Here is a 12,948-nt window from a genome sequence, read left to right on the forward strand (position 1 = left end):
GTGCACAGAGGGTGGGCTGGGCTCTGTGAGCCTGGCAGGGACAGGGCAGCTCTCAGGAGGGAATGTCCAGGTCCAGGGAGATGCTCAGGGAAGGAGAGGGGGCTGAACAGAGCAATGCTGGGGCAGGAGGGCACTGTTGGTGTGTGGGAGGTGCCGTGCACAGCTGGGTACGGGAACACTGCCCTGAGTGCCCGGCTGTCTCTGCCCTGCCCTCTCAGGCACAGCACCACAACATCTTCTCTTGTTTCTGCACTCCTCTGATATTGTCATTGTTATCTGGTGCTCTCAGGGAGGCTCTGGGGTTTGCAGCAGCTGAATCAGGCACTACCCTTGGGATTCCTGCCAAGCAGGGATATCCATAGGAATGGGGTGTCCAAGCTTCTCTGTGAGCTGTGGGGCTGTGGGCAAAGCAGTCCATGGGAGAGGGGAATGAGCTGAGCCCCCTCCCTGAGATCCCATCATGGGCACACCCGGGGGTCTCCCAGCTGTGTCCTTCCAAACTCTGAGCTGCCCTCCTGGGTGCAAATCTGTGCCAGAACCCCTCGGAGTTCCCTGAATGTCCCAGAGGGAAGTGCAGAGATGCCACAGCTGAGGAAATGCTGTTGGGTTTGCCAAGGGAGCCATGAGCGTCCTTGGCAGAAGGGGGTGCTGAGACCTTGCTCAGAGAGCTTTAGAGAGGGTGAGACATTCAGGGATCCCTCTGCTGTGGGCAGGGTCTGTTTTATCCCAGGGTGACACAAGAATGTGATTTGCTCTGATTCCAGCCAAAGGTACAAACCCAGGGCAGTTGGGAACAAGCCCATCCAGCCCCTCACCTTGCCCTGAGCCACAGGGAATTCTTTGCCTCTCAGTGACAAACTGTGAGTGCAGCAGAAATGCTGGGGATTTGTGTCTTCAGAGAATCAGGAATGATGTGTGGGCAGGAAAATAATGGCTAAAATTCCTTCCTGTTCTCCATGTCCTTGAGAAGTGGGAGTGCAGATGCAGCAAACTTTTCTGCATTAGAAGTGATTCCATTGAATCCTGAATATCCAGCTTTGTTCTTCTGCCACACAGCCATAAAGCCAGGGTAGCAGGGCAGAGATGGCTCCACAACAGACCCCATGCAGAGGCCTGGCTGGTCCTGGAACTCTCAGAAAGCACAACTGGAGCTCACTTAGGGACCTGGGTGAAGGTTCTCCCAGAGCAGGAACAGCAGTAGGTGAGTCACAGCAGGACAGTATACAGAGAATGGCCCAGGTTTGGTTCAAAGAAGACTCTGTTGACTTGTCACCTCCCTTTATCCATGAACAGGTCCCCATGTTCAGCCAGAGTAAATGTCCAACAGCAGCTCCATCAGCCACTTCCTCCTGCTGGCACTGGCAGACACGCAGCAGCTGCAGCTCCTGCACTTCTGCCTCTTCCTGGCCATCTCCCTGGCTGCCCTCCTGGGCAACGGCCTCATCATCAGCGCTGTAGCCTGCAGCCACCACCTGCACACCCCCATGTTCTTCTTCCTGCTCAACCTGGCCCTCACTGACCTGGGCTCCATCTGCACCACTGTCCCCAAAGCCATGCACAATTCCCTCTGGGACACCAGGAACATCTCCTACGCAGGATGTGCTGCTCAGGTCTTTTTCTTTCTCATCTTTATCTCAGCAGAGTATTTCCTTCTGACCATCATGAGCTACGACCGCTACGTGTCCATCTGCAAACCCCTGCACTACGGGACCCTCCTGGGCAGCAGAGCTTGTGCCCACATGGCAGCAGCTGCCTGGGCCAGTGCTTTTCTCTTTTCGCTGCTGCACTTGGCCACTACATTTTCCCTGCCCCTGTGCCATGGCAATGCCCTGGGCCAGTTCTTCTGTGAAATCCCACAGATCCTCAAGCTCTCCTGCTCAAATTCCTACACTAGGGAACTTGGACTTCTTGTGGGTAGTGCCCTTCTTTTTCTGGGTTGTTTTGTGTTCATTGTTTTCTCCTATGTGCAGATTTTCAGGGCTGTACTGAGGATCCCCTCTGAGCAGGGACGGCACAAAGCCTTTTCCACCTGCCTCCCTCACCTGGCTGTGGTCTCCCTGTTTATCAGTACCTCATTTTTAACCTATCTTAAGCCACTTTCAGTGTCTTTCCCATCCCTGGATCTGTCACTGTCAGTTCTGTACTCAGTGGTACCTCCAGCACTCAATCCCCTCATATACAGCCTAAGGAACCAGGATATCAAGGATACCCTGAAGAAAAAGGTGAGTGAATGATGTTCTCTAGAAGGCAGAGACTGCCCACTTCCTACTGTGAAAAGCTTCCAGTTCATATGATGACAGGCCTAGTCTGTCCTTACTGAAATTTGTTTTCCTTATTTTGGAGACCCTTGATCAATGAACTGTAGTTTTCTGTTTCCCTTCTTGGTGAATGTTTGCTATAGTTTTGATTAGTTTCCATAGACTAATGATTATGCACAACCACCATTGTGTTGACCTGCCAGGCTTGCAAACAGTTCTTCAGCTGGCAACAAATGTGCCCAAGAGAGGAGCCTGCTCTGTGCATGCAACCAAGGGCACAGAGCAGGACATTTGTCACCACCAGCCTCTGTCCCCAGGCATTGCCAGCCCTGGCTGCTCAGCCCAGGTTTGCCCTGGGCTGAGTTTGGCTGTGGCCCAGCTCCATCCTCCTGCGGGGTTCATGGCCCGTTCCAGTCAATGGCTAATCCTGTCCAGCCTCTCTGCTGGCCTAAAGCTCTGCATTGGGCTATGGCACCATGGCTGGGGCAGTGGGGCACAAAGGGGCCATGGAGCCACTGCTGGGGCTGACAGCAAGGCCAGCACACACAAGGAATTGCTGTGCATTGCCTGTGCTGGGCAGGGCTGGCTGTGCCAAGGGCAGAGCTCAGCTGGCCTTGGTGGCTGCAGGGAAAGTCAAGAGCCCAAAGAGCCTCCATGGCTGTGCTGGAGAGCAAGGCTGGAAGAGGGAAATGCAGGGCTGCTGTGGGATGGGAATGAGATTTAATTCCTGCAGACACCTCAGGTTTGTGCTGATCCTGGCATGATGCTGGTCCCTATTTCAGACAGGAACCGAGCAGATGTTTATGGGACCAGAGCCCTCCGGGGCTGTCAGGGACCTGTAGCTTGCAAGGTGCTCTGCTCTCCCTCAGCTCCTCTCTGAGAGATCCAATCCCAGTTTGGCACCTCAGGGCACTGGGGCCCTACAAGTGGCACTGCCTGTTCACGGGCACACAACTGATGTCTGCCTGGAAAGGGGCACAGGTTCAATACTCGTACATTTCATGATATGCAAGCACATTTTCATTATCTGGGTCACTTGAGTACTTCTAAGAAATGCCCAAGTTTTCCCACCAGGAAGAGAAAACTCCTGGAAGTATACTGATGGCAGTAGAAGAAATACTGATCTTGCCTTCTACTTGTGTCACCAATAGTCAGTCTATTATTTCCTCTCCCTCTTCCTTCAGGTGTTTCCAGCTCTCCTGTTTAAATGGCCATGTCGAAGGACATCTCTTCACTAGACCAGCTGGATCTATGTCCTTCCCATTGCTCCCAGATTTCCTCCTCTAGATGCTCTCTGATCATTCAAGGGCCTCTCAGCTGACTGGTTTCATGCTTTGAGCTTCAGGGTGTTGCCCAATCTTTCAGAAATTCAAATATATATCATATTTGTCAACATCTTAATTGTGTTTATATCTATCACAGAATCACCTTTTCTTATACCTTTTTTGAAAACTGTTCCTGCACAGAAATCCCCTGGGGAAGGTGGACATGTCAGATACTGCTGGGACATCACATGAGAGCTGAGGGAGGAGCTGTGATGGTTATTAAACTGTATCATGTTCAATTTCTGTTTGTTTGCAAGAAACCTTTCTGTGCCTCTGACTCTCCCCAGTCCCTGAGCCCTAAAGGACACAAACCTGATGAGTTGTGGTTCTCACTTCAGTGGCACTCGGACCTTGGCTCTGCACAAGAGAGCTCTTCAGCCACTTTCTCTCTTTTCCTCCCTCTGGGCATGGAGGGAGCTCCTGACTTCAGCGTGTGACTCATTTGTGCATGGAGCAAATCTGGGCAGAATCGGGGCAGGGAGGCTTTGGGGCATCTTGGGGTCTGTGCTGGGCACAGAAGGTGTTTTCCTTTGGTCTGAGACTGTCTGCTGTGGAATGGGGATGTAATATCCAGCAGAGGAATGACTTTAGGTTTTCTGGAGCTGTGCCTTACCTCGGTTTGTTTCTCGGCAATAAAAGAAAACTCTTCTGTGTCTCGGGCAGCTTCTTCTGCAAGGAACAGGTGGGAGTTGGTGCCAAGGAGCTGAAAGGTGCAGGCACAGCCTGGAGTGGAGGAAGCTCAGATTTGCACAAGGCTGCTCTGAGTGCCAGTGGTTGGATGGGGGAAATGGTGGGGTGGGGCTAGGGACAGAGTCAGATTGATTGTCAGACATAAAGGCTCTTGAGTTTCATATCTTAAAACTGCATGTGGAAGTACTTGGATTCAGTGTCAATTGGAGAGTGCATGTATTAATTTACTAACAGTAAAAAAACCCAAACAGGACCTAAAATAGCTTTTCTCACTGTCTTAGTAAAAATAAAAACAAAAATTCATTTTGAAATCTGCCTACTTACCCACAAAAGATTTGAAAACTCAAATCAAATTATTCCCAGAAGCTTGGCTTATTGAGATGTTCTGAATGTTAATGAGCCCTAGGGCACTGAATCCCTGAACTGAAGAGCTGAAGGCTGAACAAGCCCCAGGAGCAGTATAATTCAGCAGCAGCCTCCAAGATAGAAGAGGACAGAAACAGAAGAAATAGAAGACACAGAGAGAAAGACAAAAAAGATACAGAGATGCAGCACACACAGAGCTACCAACTCCTGGATTCCAGTGGTGCTCAGATAGAAATTCCAAGAGCAGGTAAGGTCCAGATGTGTCCCTGCCTTGTGGTCAGCCTTGGTCCTCCTGAGCCCTTCCCCCAGGTGGCACTTTTGGTCATTTGGTCACTCAGGAGCTGGGCTGGGGCTTCAGGGGTGGGTGTGGAGCATTGCCTTTTGTATGCCAGGGACTGGCAGACACTGCTGGGCTGGGATAGAGGCTCTGGGGGGATTGGGGTTACAGGGCAGGGCAAGGCTGCACCTGGCTCTTCCTCCCCCCACACTGGAAATATTTTCAGCCAACAATCTCCTCCAGTCTGTCACAATGGGCAATATTGGAGGTGGAATCCCAGTCTCAGCCATGGCACCTAGAGAAGCAGGACAGTTCCATAAGAGGGAAAACACGGAGCCTTCCCTGGGGTTTTGGAGACAGATGAGAGGTGACCCTTGTGAAACCATGGCCAGACAGATTTGTCTTGGTGATATTCCTATGGGAAAAATCCTTGGATATAAGGAAATTTGGCATTGAAATCCAAATTCTGGCCATGGGTATCTGCAGGAGAAGGGCAGCTCTTTTCCACAGGAAGGAAAGCAGGGAGCCCCAGTGTTTCAGTAGCAGATGAGATGATGACCTCAACATGCCAAGGCCAGCTGGATCAGTCAGGTGGCCCCTGGGAGACCAAACCAACCAGAGCTGTTCTGTGTTCCCTTGGTTCCCTGGGGCACCAGTGTCAGAATGTTCTGCTTGGTTCAATCAGACCCCTCTGTGTCACAGGGAACCCTTGGTTCCATGAGGCCCTGAAAGCTGCCAATGGTCTCCTTTGCTCCATGGTGCCACTCAGTGTCACAATGGCCCCTTGGCTCCACGAGGCTGTGAAGTGTCTGAATGGTCTCTCCAGAATTCCATGAGGCCCTGTGGTGTCACAATGGCCCCTTGGTTTGATGGGGCCTCCCAGTGTCACAATGATCCCAACATTCCATGGAGGCACACAGTGTCAGTTCGGTCCCCTTGGTTCCATGAGGCCCAGCAATGTCACAGTGGTCTCCATGATTCCATGAGGCCCCCCAGTGTCACAATGTCCCCTTGGTTCCATCAGGACCCACAGGGTCACAGTGCTCCCTGCACACCCTGAGGCCCCACATCAGCCCAGCCCAGGCCATTGCCATGGTTCCAGTCACTCCCAGTATGATCCCAGTGACTCCCAGTCTCTCTCAGTATATTCCTGTTACCCCCAGCATATTCCCAGTCACTTCTACTTCTTCCCAGTTACTTCCAGCATGATTCTAGTTGCCCACAGCCACTCCAAGTCACTCTCAGTGCAGCTCCAGTGCCTCCCAGTATATCCCAGTTGCCCCCAACATTGTTCAAACTGCCCTCAGCATTCTACTGGTCACTCCCAGTATGATCCCAGTCATCCTCAGTGTCGTTCCAGTTCTATCCGGTATGATCCCAGTATCATCTAGTTGTCCCTAACTTAGTCCCAGACACTGCCAGAATTATCTCAGTGGCCTCTAGTATAGACACAATCACTCCCAGTTGCTCCAAGTTCCCCCTAGCATGATCCCAGTTTTATCCAGAGTTGTCCCCTCCAGTATCATTCCAGATACTCCCAGTATTATCTCAGCTGTCCCCAGCATGCTCATTCCCAATCACCCTAGAGCCCCAGTATGGTTCCAGTTGCCCCCAAGATGATCTCACTCATTTCCAGTGTATCCCAGTCACCTCCAGCACGTACCTGTCATTCCCAGTTGCTCCCAGTAGCCCTCAGTGTGGTCCCAGTCACTCCCAGTATTGCCATGTGCTCCAAGTGCTGCTCCCAGCCCTAATCCATGGGGATAGGAATGTCCCCTTCCCTTCCCAGGGCAGGGTCACACCTGAGCCAGGTGTGCAGGGCAGGACCTTGCCCTGAGCCCAAGCACTGTCCCACCTGCAGGATCTGCTTCCCCTTGGCCTCTTCCTCCTGTGGCCCCAAGCCCAGCTTGGTGCTGAACAAAGGGGCTGGGCTGGGGTCATCCCCCAGCAGGGGCTGTGCACCCCCTCTGCCCCCTCCCCATCTCCATCCTGGGGGAAGCAGGAGCTTGGTCAGGAGCCCTGTGGGGAGGGAAAAGGAGGTGGTACCAGGATGTGGGGGGAGGTCACACACGCTCTGGGGACACACACACGGGCTCAGGGGACCCCCTCTCACCTTCTCCCATAACACCAGGAGGATGAACCCAACATGGAATGCCCAAACACTGGCAGCATCTTTGAGGGTGGGCTCTGGTGGCAACTTGAGAGATCTGGGGGAGTCACAACTGCCCTATGCCCCTTCCCAACCCCACAGCCACTCCTGGACCCCTCGAAACACCACACAGCTCTTGGCCACATAGAACCCTCAACCACTCCTTGCAACATTTATTCTCCCCCAAATAAGACCTTTCCCATCTCTCTGGAGACCAATCCCAATTTTTCCAAGCTGCACATCCCTGCCAGGACCCCAAAACTCCCTCACAGTACCCCAGACCCCCAAAGCCCCTCCCAGAACCACAAATGGCTCCAAGAGCCAGCTTATCTCAGTACCCCCAGGAATCCCTAAAAACCCATCCCAGTCCCGCAAGGCACTGAGCAGGAGAGGCTGGGGGACAGGAACATCCACAGCCCAGAGCAGATCAGGCAGTTCTGCAGCAATTTGGAGACATTGAGGGAAACCCAGGCAAGGGAGTGGCAAACACAACTGGAATTCCTGGAGAATGGATGGACTCAGACATGTTCTGCTGGAACAACTATAAGATAATGACCATGTCCCTTGGTTTGGGTGGTCCCAGAATGCCTATATCCTCCTAAATATTCCCCTGAAACCCAAATTCATGCTCAAATCCCAGTAAAATGATTCCAGATTAGATTGCTTTGCTTAATTTCTTTATTTGTACCCCATTGCTGGGTGTCTTGATGGGATAAACATGGACATTATTCAGGTAGGAAAACATCTCCAAGATCATCCAGTGTTGCTTGATGCCACCAGAAGAGACAACTGGATGGAGCAGATTAGATTGTTTAGGCTATAAAATCAAAAAATCGGCTCTTTCCAAATAATTTACAAAGTTAATCAGAGTCCTGAAGGATGCTCCTGCCCCTGCATTCATCCAGGTGCCTCTGGGGATCCAGGAGGACGTGGAGACCACCAGCCAGGTGTCTTCCCAACCTGGATCACCGGGAATGTGGGTCATAGGGCTCTGCCCAACCAACGTGGGTCCTCTGATGGGGGATGAGACTGGAGCAGCACACAAAGCTCTTCCTACAGCTGGGCACTCGCAGGGCTTCCCTTACCGGTGCCTCTGTTGGTGTTTGGTCAAGAGAGAGCTCTGGGTGAAGCTCTTCCCACACTGGGGACACTCGTAGGGCTGTTGCCTTGTGTGGATCCTCTGGTGACAGATCAGATTGGAGCTCTTGTTGAAGCTCATCCCACATTCCCACACTCGCAGGGCCTCTCCCCGGTGTGGATTCTCTGGTGCCTGACGAGGTTGGAGTTTTGCTTGAAGCCCTTCCTGCAGTCAGGGCAGTGGAAAGGCCTCTTCTCTGTGTGAATCCACAGGTGCAAGAGGAGATGGGAGCTGCTGTGAAACCTCTTCCTGTGGGAACCCAGGATATTCCCCTGGCTTCCCTGGAATCTGGGCAGGGGCTCATAAGCTTTGGCAAGGTGCCCAAAACCCCTGTGAGTTCGATTTAAGTCCCTGGGAGAAATTACCATCTTTATATGAAGAATTACAAAGTCACAAAAATAGGTAGAGTATAAATTAGAGTACTAAAAGGTAGAAAAGTGAAATTGTTTATATTTGGGGTCTGAACACAAGATGGAGGATTTAGGGTGTGGTATGTCTTTCTTTCTTCTTCTTCATGTCGTCCATCTTTTGGGTAAGGATGGCAATTCTGGATTGGTTTAAGGGAAAACTGGACAATGCAATGTAGGTGTCATGTATTGGAGATTAATTGTAAACAATGTATGCGTAATTCATAGTATAAAAGATAAGTCCTGCCCAGGAGGGCAGAGAGAAAAGCCTTGAACGAGATGCAGGATGAACCACTGTAAGCCAGAGAGAAAATTCCTTAGATAAGAAAGAATAAACAACCTTGGAAACCTAAGGAAAACGGCTTCTGACTCTTCCTTCGGTGCCCAGTCTGCGAAACAAGAACTCTCAAACCACCACTACTGTGTGGTGAGTGATCTCAGACCATACAAAATATCGCCGCTGTTCACACACACCCACTCACCACACACACTGACCACACCCACTGACCACACCTCTGTGACCTTCCAACTGACTGTGCCCACACTCATGGCCCACACACCACTAACCACCTCCACTGACCACACCCAATGACCACACCACTTACAACAACCACTGACCAAAACTCACCAACAATCCAATGACCCCACCAACCGACCACCACCCCTATTGACCACATCCACTTCCCACCCCCCACAGACCTCCCAACTGACCACAGCCACTGATCACATCCAGCTGACCACACCCAGTGACCACACACACTGAACACACACACTGAACACACACACTGACCACACCTCACTCTCCACACCCCCTGCCCAGACACCAATGCCCACACCCCACTGACCACACCCAATGACAACCAACTGACCACACTGACACTGATCAAAACAAATGACCACAAACTACAGACCATCCCCCTAATGGAACCAGGGTCCATTGTTATACAGCAGGGCCTGATGGAACCAAGGGGCCATTGTGAAACTGTGCAGGGGGCATAATGGAGGCAAGGACACCATTGATACTGAAACCCACAGGACAGAAACTTTTGAACACTGTTTTGAATATTTGAGGGAAAGTATTCTTTATTACAGCATAGTGGTCACTTAGGCGATGCTTCCTCCATTTGAGTGCACTGAATGAACAGAGTTTCTATCAGACTCACTGATTATGTGATTTCTTAGCTATCTCCACTTCCTTTGACTTTCTTTGACCTAGTTGCAACCCTTATCAAAAATCCTCATATGGTTCGTTGTGGTTTGTCATAAACATCCGTTGTCCTTTTTAGGTGGCTGTTCTTCCACTTTTGAGTAAGGGCAATTTCGTTGTTTTGCATAACTTCTACTTTGTCAGCCTTGAAGAGCTGAGCTGGCATCCTGCTTGCATTTTGTGTGACTTTGTTTACCAGAGCTACATCCTTTATCCACTTCTCCAGTGCTGTGCTGTTCTGTTCTACTGTCCTTGATAAGAGTGAATGTTGTTCTGTTCTCCTGTCCTTGTCACTGTGCTCACCCCACATGAGGCGTGTCTGCAGCCCCCTCCAAACCATGGGCTTGGGTGGGCAAGTGTTCCCAAGGGAACAGGGCTGGGACAGCTGGGCTGGACTGACCCAGGGGATGTTCCATTCCATGTCACACAATGATCAGCAATAAACTGAGAGAAGTGGAGGGAAGAGGAGGGTAGGGGATAGATTTCTTTTTTAAAAAAAAGAAATTTTTCAAAGCAGCACCTACACATACAGAATCCTCCCTTGCCATAAGGTGGTCAAACGTTTCCCACTGATAGGAGATGTACTGTGGATTTGCTTTGCTTCTATTTGTGGCCTTTGCTTCTATTTGTGGCCTTTGCTTTTTGTGGTTGATTTGTCTGGGGGGGGGGTTACATTGTTGTGAGTTGGTCTTGCTTTGGTTTTTTTGGTTGGGTTTTGGGTTTTTTTTCTATTCCTTCCAGATAAACTTCATAATTTCCTCTTTCTATCCAATAGTTCACTGGATTCAGAAATTCCCAAGGATAAAATCCTAACCAGTGAGGGAGGGGGATCCCTTCTATTCTTCTAGCCACAATTTAAAATATGCTCAAACCACCATGCTATAACACTGACAGTCTACAAATACCACCCCTTTATATCCTGAATTCCCAAGGGTCAGGGACACACCACTGCAGGATGGAAGTTTCTTTAATTTGTCTTGACAGACTTACACCATTCTTTCATCCTCTCTCAATCTTCCTCAAAAACGTCCCGGTCCTCAGGGACCAGGGATCTTTTTTACAGACTAAATTTACTATCGCACATTTAGCATGTGCTGCCTCCCACTTACAATACAGTGGCAGCTCTGGCACGCACTTGGGGCATGCAGATCTCTGCCTGTAAGATATACAATACCACCTACTCTCACTTCTTACACTGGAGAAGAACCCAAGCTGAATGGCATTCCAGTTCCCAGTGGAAAATTGTTAGCCCAACCACAAAACAAGGAATTACTCCCACTTGCCCCCACCTCAATGGATTTCTAAGTCTTCTCTCAACTGCGGGCAGTTCCCAGTGAAAAGCCAAACAAGAACTAGTTTTGCTTAAGTATATTCCTCTCAAAAATACCCTATCTGTCTTACCATCCTCTTTCCTTACAGCGGTTCAGTCAGGTGTTGTCACCTTTCCTCTACAGGCACGGGCTGGGCTGTGTGTGCATGGAAGAAATGGAGCAACAGCGTGGGGAGAGATCTGCCCTTGTGCAATGGGCAGTGGTTTTGCAAATGCCACTGGCACGTGAATTGCTGGGATTGCACGTGGAATTGGGAAAGGTTCCAAACCGGGTCCCAGAGACAGAGGGGTGTGTGGATGAGCTGGAGGAAGGAGGTGGTACTCACACTGTCTGTCATTGTCACCAGTCACTTCAGCCTCGTGGCTGGGAAGTTGCTGCTGCCTGGAGACAGTTGAGGGAAATGGTTTTGGGGTCTGTGTCCAGACTCTGATGATCCCTGTGGAGTCCTTGCCCTGGATGATTCTGTCTTCAATCAGGTCCATGGCTGCAGTCAAGCCCAGGGCACTTCCTGCTCCTCTCTGCCTGTAATTGTCCTTTCCCATGAGCTGTCAGCAGCCGTGCACAGCCAGAGTGTGGAGGAGCTGTGCTGGCTCCACTCCGGCCAGATCAGAACCTCAGTTCTTGTGCCCAGAGGATGGGAGCCAGTGTGGGCCTGGGGCAGGGCTGCAGTTGGTGTCTTTCTCCCCACTGAAGCATGGTCACCCCTTTGATAAAGCCTTTATCATCTTCTCAGCTTTATATCCCTCTGATAACAAAAGAAAGGCCTGAGAGACTCGGCTTCCTGTGAAACAGGGTAAGCACCTGGCCAACCTAAATCAGCATGAGTCAGACAGCAACAGCTGTTGGGGTGCAACTTCAGACTGGATATCCAGAATCACTCGCCTTTCCTCAGGAACAGGTAGGTGATTGCAGCCAGGATGAGGAGAGAGATGACCACCAATCCTATTGTGATATCTTTGTGAAACTTCTGGAAGCATGGAGGATTGGTAATCAGAGAAAAAGAAGCTGTTATGGGAAAAGGGACATTATGGGGAGTTAAATTTTTAGCAGAATAGGCCCTTAGAGCTAAGCCAGATTCTGTCTGTTGAACCTCTCGGTGTCATGGTGTTGGCAGCTGGGCAGCCTTGGCCCCAAGCTGATGGACGCTGGTGTGCAGGGAGGGAATCACTCACCACCAGTGCATGTCCCTGCCTAGGAGCTGGATGTGCTGCCCAGGAGGAGAAAAGGACAGGGAGAGAGTATGCAGCTGCCCCAGGTACTGCACAGACTGATCCAGTGTGGGGACCCCCTGATCCACCCTCTATCAACTGTTGGGATCAATTAATGAATGCCCTGCACAGCTGTGGGGCTCTGCATTAGATCTGGCACCAGCACTCTCCCCTTTCCATGATGCTGGGGCAGGAGAGGAGCAGGACGCTCTCCTGGGATGGGGAGGAGTGTCCCTGGTGTGAAAGGCCATGCTGAAGTGCACCCTGACCCCCATCAACCCAACAGCCTGGGGACCTGCCATGGGGCAGGGCATGGTCCCCTGCCTCAGTTGGGGTCTGGGGGCCTGGGGGTGTTTCCTGTCTGTGCCCCAGTGCCGTGACTCACCTGTGACACTCGGGTTTCTGGGAGCATTGAGGGCAGAGTTCCTCACTCGGTTGCTGTTGTCCTTGCGCGGTGTCCACGTGTGAACGTCCCTGTGCTCCCCCTCAGCATGGTCAAGTGTGAGAAGGAGCTCCCCTGCCCCTGTTGGGCTTTCAGGCTGTGCATGTGCACCCCGTGCTTGCAGAAGGGGATTCAGGTGACAGGAGACTT

General features: G+C 51.2%; 1 protein-coding gene across 1 annotated transcript; it reads left to right on the forward strand.

The window, feature by feature from the left end:
* The first annotated feature begins 1,316 nt into the window (after positions 1–1,316).
* Positions 1,317–3,704, forward strand: LOC117011535 (olfactory receptor 14A16-like). The gene is made up of 2 exons (XM_033086959.1): positions 1,317–2,222; positions 3,443–3,704. Exons 1-2 carry the CDS (start codon positions 1,317–1,319, stop codon positions 3,494–3,496), a joined length of 960 nt encoding a protein of 319 aa, XP_032942850.1. The 3' UTR covers positions 3,497–3,704.
* The last annotated feature ends 9,244 nt before the right edge of the window (positions 3,705–12,948 follow it).

This window comes from Catharus ustulatus, unplaced genomic scaffold (genome assembly GCF_009819885.2).
Source record: "Catharus ustulatus isolate bCatUst1 unplaced genomic scaffold, bCatUst1.pri.v2 scaffold_85_arrow_ctg1, whole genome shotgun sequence".
In the NCBI taxonomy this organism is placed as follows: Eukaryota; Metazoa; Chordata; class Aves; order Passeriformes; family Turdidae; genus Catharus; species Catharus ustulatus.

What these genes read in the sequence shown, in the direction of transcription:
- LOC117011535 (XM_033086959.1), top strand. Translation starts at nt 1,317, where the DNA reads ATGTCCAACAGCAGCTCCATCAGCCACTTCCTCCTGCTGGCACTGGCA. An exon ending in AGGATACCCTGAAGAAAAAG is followed by an intron (nt 2,223 to 3,442) that starts GTGAGTGAATGA and finishes CTCTTCCTTCAG; the next exon opens with GTGTTTCCAGCTCTCCTGTT.